Source organism: Triplophysa rosa, linkage group LG13 (genome assembly GCF_024868665.1).
Source record: "Triplophysa rosa linkage group LG13, Trosa_1v2, whole genome shotgun sequence".
NCBI lineage: Eukaryota > Metazoa > Chordata > Actinopteri > Cypriniformes > Nemacheilidae > Triplophysa > Triplophysa rosa.
The window spans coordinates 23,038,917-23,041,416 of NC_079902.1; the positions used below are offsets into that span (position 1 = coordinate 23,038,917).

The window sequence follows — 2,500 nt, forward strand, 5'->3', positions numbered from 1 at the left end:
ACACACACACAGACACACACACACACTGACCCTGAGGAACTGAGGGAAGCCGCAGCCGTAATAGCCCACAGCAAAGTAATCCGGTTTGGGCCGAAGGATTTTCATGATGTTCTCATAAAACTTTGCCTGCTGATTCTGCAAAAAAGTAACGAATAAACAAACAAACAGATGACATTCAATTAATAAAGTCCCAGTAATGTTTTTAAAACATGGAAAGTTTTCACTATTCCTGCAGATCTGAATCCCTGGAACCAGGGAATCTATAGCATCGTTTTCTAGCCGTAGGTACTACTCTTCTGTACTAAAGATGCTGAATGTGTTATGTAGGCTGGACCGTGACCCAACACAAAACTGAACTCTTGTCACGTGTGACCCTGGAGATTTGTTGGGTTTGGGATAAATCTGCAGATGTTTAGCCGACCAGAATCTGATCAAACTGTTGCTGGCACGTATTATTGCAAAGCTTTATAAATCACAAGTTAGAGACCGTGTTTCTTACCAGCTTTTGTCCGAGAAGCTCATAGTCGAACACCTCCATCTCAAACTGGTCTGCTAACTCCTTGCAGAGAGCGATGGCCTCCTCCCACATCTGAAACACCATCAAACACGCTCTCATGTACCTGTATGTGTTCTGCATTTACTAAAGACTGCGACACGATCGCATCAACCCAAATACATCCATCGCATCTGAATGCACGCAAATGAATCTGAGATTTTCACAGGCAACTGAAAATAAAAGCGACTGAGGCTGGTGCTGACCTTGCCCTTATCAAAGTAGCTGATGATGATGTCGTACAGAGATTCCTTCAGCTGCCGTTGAGTCTGTGGCGTCTGAAAGTCCAGCTGAGGAGCGCACTGCTCCTCTGACCACTGACACGCACACACATAAACACACACATGTATATAACGCACACATGACATCATTGTGGTTATCTGAACGTGATGAGTCAAAAGAGGTTTGTCTTGCGAGAGATTAAAGCAGAGCCGCTGCTAATGACAGACTGTGTGTACTAAAACACGCATTTGTTATAAATCTTTATCACACGGCTCGCTGGAATGCTCGATTCTGATTGGCCAGTCGCGACATTTACAGGTTCGTTATTCCCAGATAACAACCTCTCAAAACTAATAACACACGGTAACCTGGATGCAGCAAATCATTTTGACAGGTTTTTTTGACAAATTAAATGTCTTTTAATAACATATTGACATTAGATTTACAAATGATCGAACCAAATTGCCTGTTCATGACGTTTGAACGTCGTTTCTTACCTTAAAACCAAAGTAAACGGCTTTTCCTCGCGGAAGGTCTGAATTCGGTAAAAATGAGCTCATGAAATATTTCAAAATCACATTTCATGTCGTTTTTTCTCATGTGCCAAGCGGCCGTGTAATAAGCTGGATAATGTACAAGCCCCTTACATGAACTCTAGTTTCACTCTATCTCCTCTAATATGAACCGGTGTGTGTGCGTGTGTGTGTGCGCGTGTGTGCGTGTGTGCGTGCGTGCGTGTGTGTGTGTGTGTGTGGGGGGGGTAGAGAGCTGTGTAAATCACACGGGCTCGTCCACAGCAACTCTGCTGGTGTCGTAAATTTGACCTGAATCTTTATCTGCTTACTGTGTGCCGCAGGGTCCGGTCAGGGACGAGAGTAAATCAACCAATGAGAACACAAACCAATCAAAACATCTCACACTCAGCGCTACCGCGACCTTGTGTCAAAGGTCACAGGCGTGTGTGTGTGCGTGCGTGCGTGCGTGCGTGCGCGTGTGTGTGTGTTCACCTTCAGCAGTTTGGAGTGCAGCAGTAGTGTGTATGCCGCCTCTGTGTAGTTTTCTCCATCCAAATGAAGATCCCGTAACTTGTAGAGATACCTGAGAAAATACACCAAATGCACATTAACAATACAATCGTTTTAATATACTGTATGTTGTATCAAATTACATTTAATATACAGTATATTATAGTTCAAGGCTTACCGTGGAAATGATAAATACAATACAAATGAACACAATTCTAAAAGTCTCACAGGAGTACAAAACTGGAAGTGCTCGTTTTCCCCACAAGGTGGCAGTATTACATAAAGCCATGAGCTACTGTAAATCATCTGTTACATCGATTTTTACCATGGTGAAAGGGAGCGTTTACAAGTCAAAGGTCAAGACTGGAAAGAGTAGATATATCTAAACTCTATATCTATGGTTTCTTCCCATTTAAACAGAGCAATCAACAATGGTTGTGGTTTCCTCCATCAAACACAATCGAATCCTATTTATGATTTCTTCTTAATAATAAACAACTAAGATCTTGAGGAGATCCTGCAAAGTGCTTTGAGTGTGATATAAGCATAATTATCAAATTATAACCACATGTGAAACTATCATATTTCCATTCATCACACACGCATAATCTGTTCTACCCAGAATCCTCTGCACACAGGTTTGTGTTTAATAAGCCTCTCAGACAGCAGGACACAATTTCTCTGTGAACTTTCTTCTGTC

General features: G+C 42.2%; 1 protein-coding gene across 2 annotated transcripts in view; it reads right to left on the reverse strand.

Moving 5' to 3' along the window:
• The window catches only part of LOC130563481 (dedicator of cytokinesis protein 2), an 86,892-nt gene that overhangs the window by 16,811 nt on the left and 67,581 nt on the right, over positions 1-2,500 (reverse strand). For both annotated transcript variants that reach the window (XM_057349022.1, XM_057349021.1), the window contains exons 36-39: positions 1,783-1,873; positions 760-870; positions 500-589; positions 31-135 (exon numbers count right to left, since the gene is read on the reverse strand). In XM_057349022.1, coding sequence (XP_057205005.1) covers positions 31-135; positions 500-589; positions 760-870; positions 1,783-1,873 — 397 coding nt within the window. The remainder of the gene's footprint in view (positions 1-30; positions 136-499; positions 590-759; positions 871-1,782; positions 1,874-2,500) is intronic.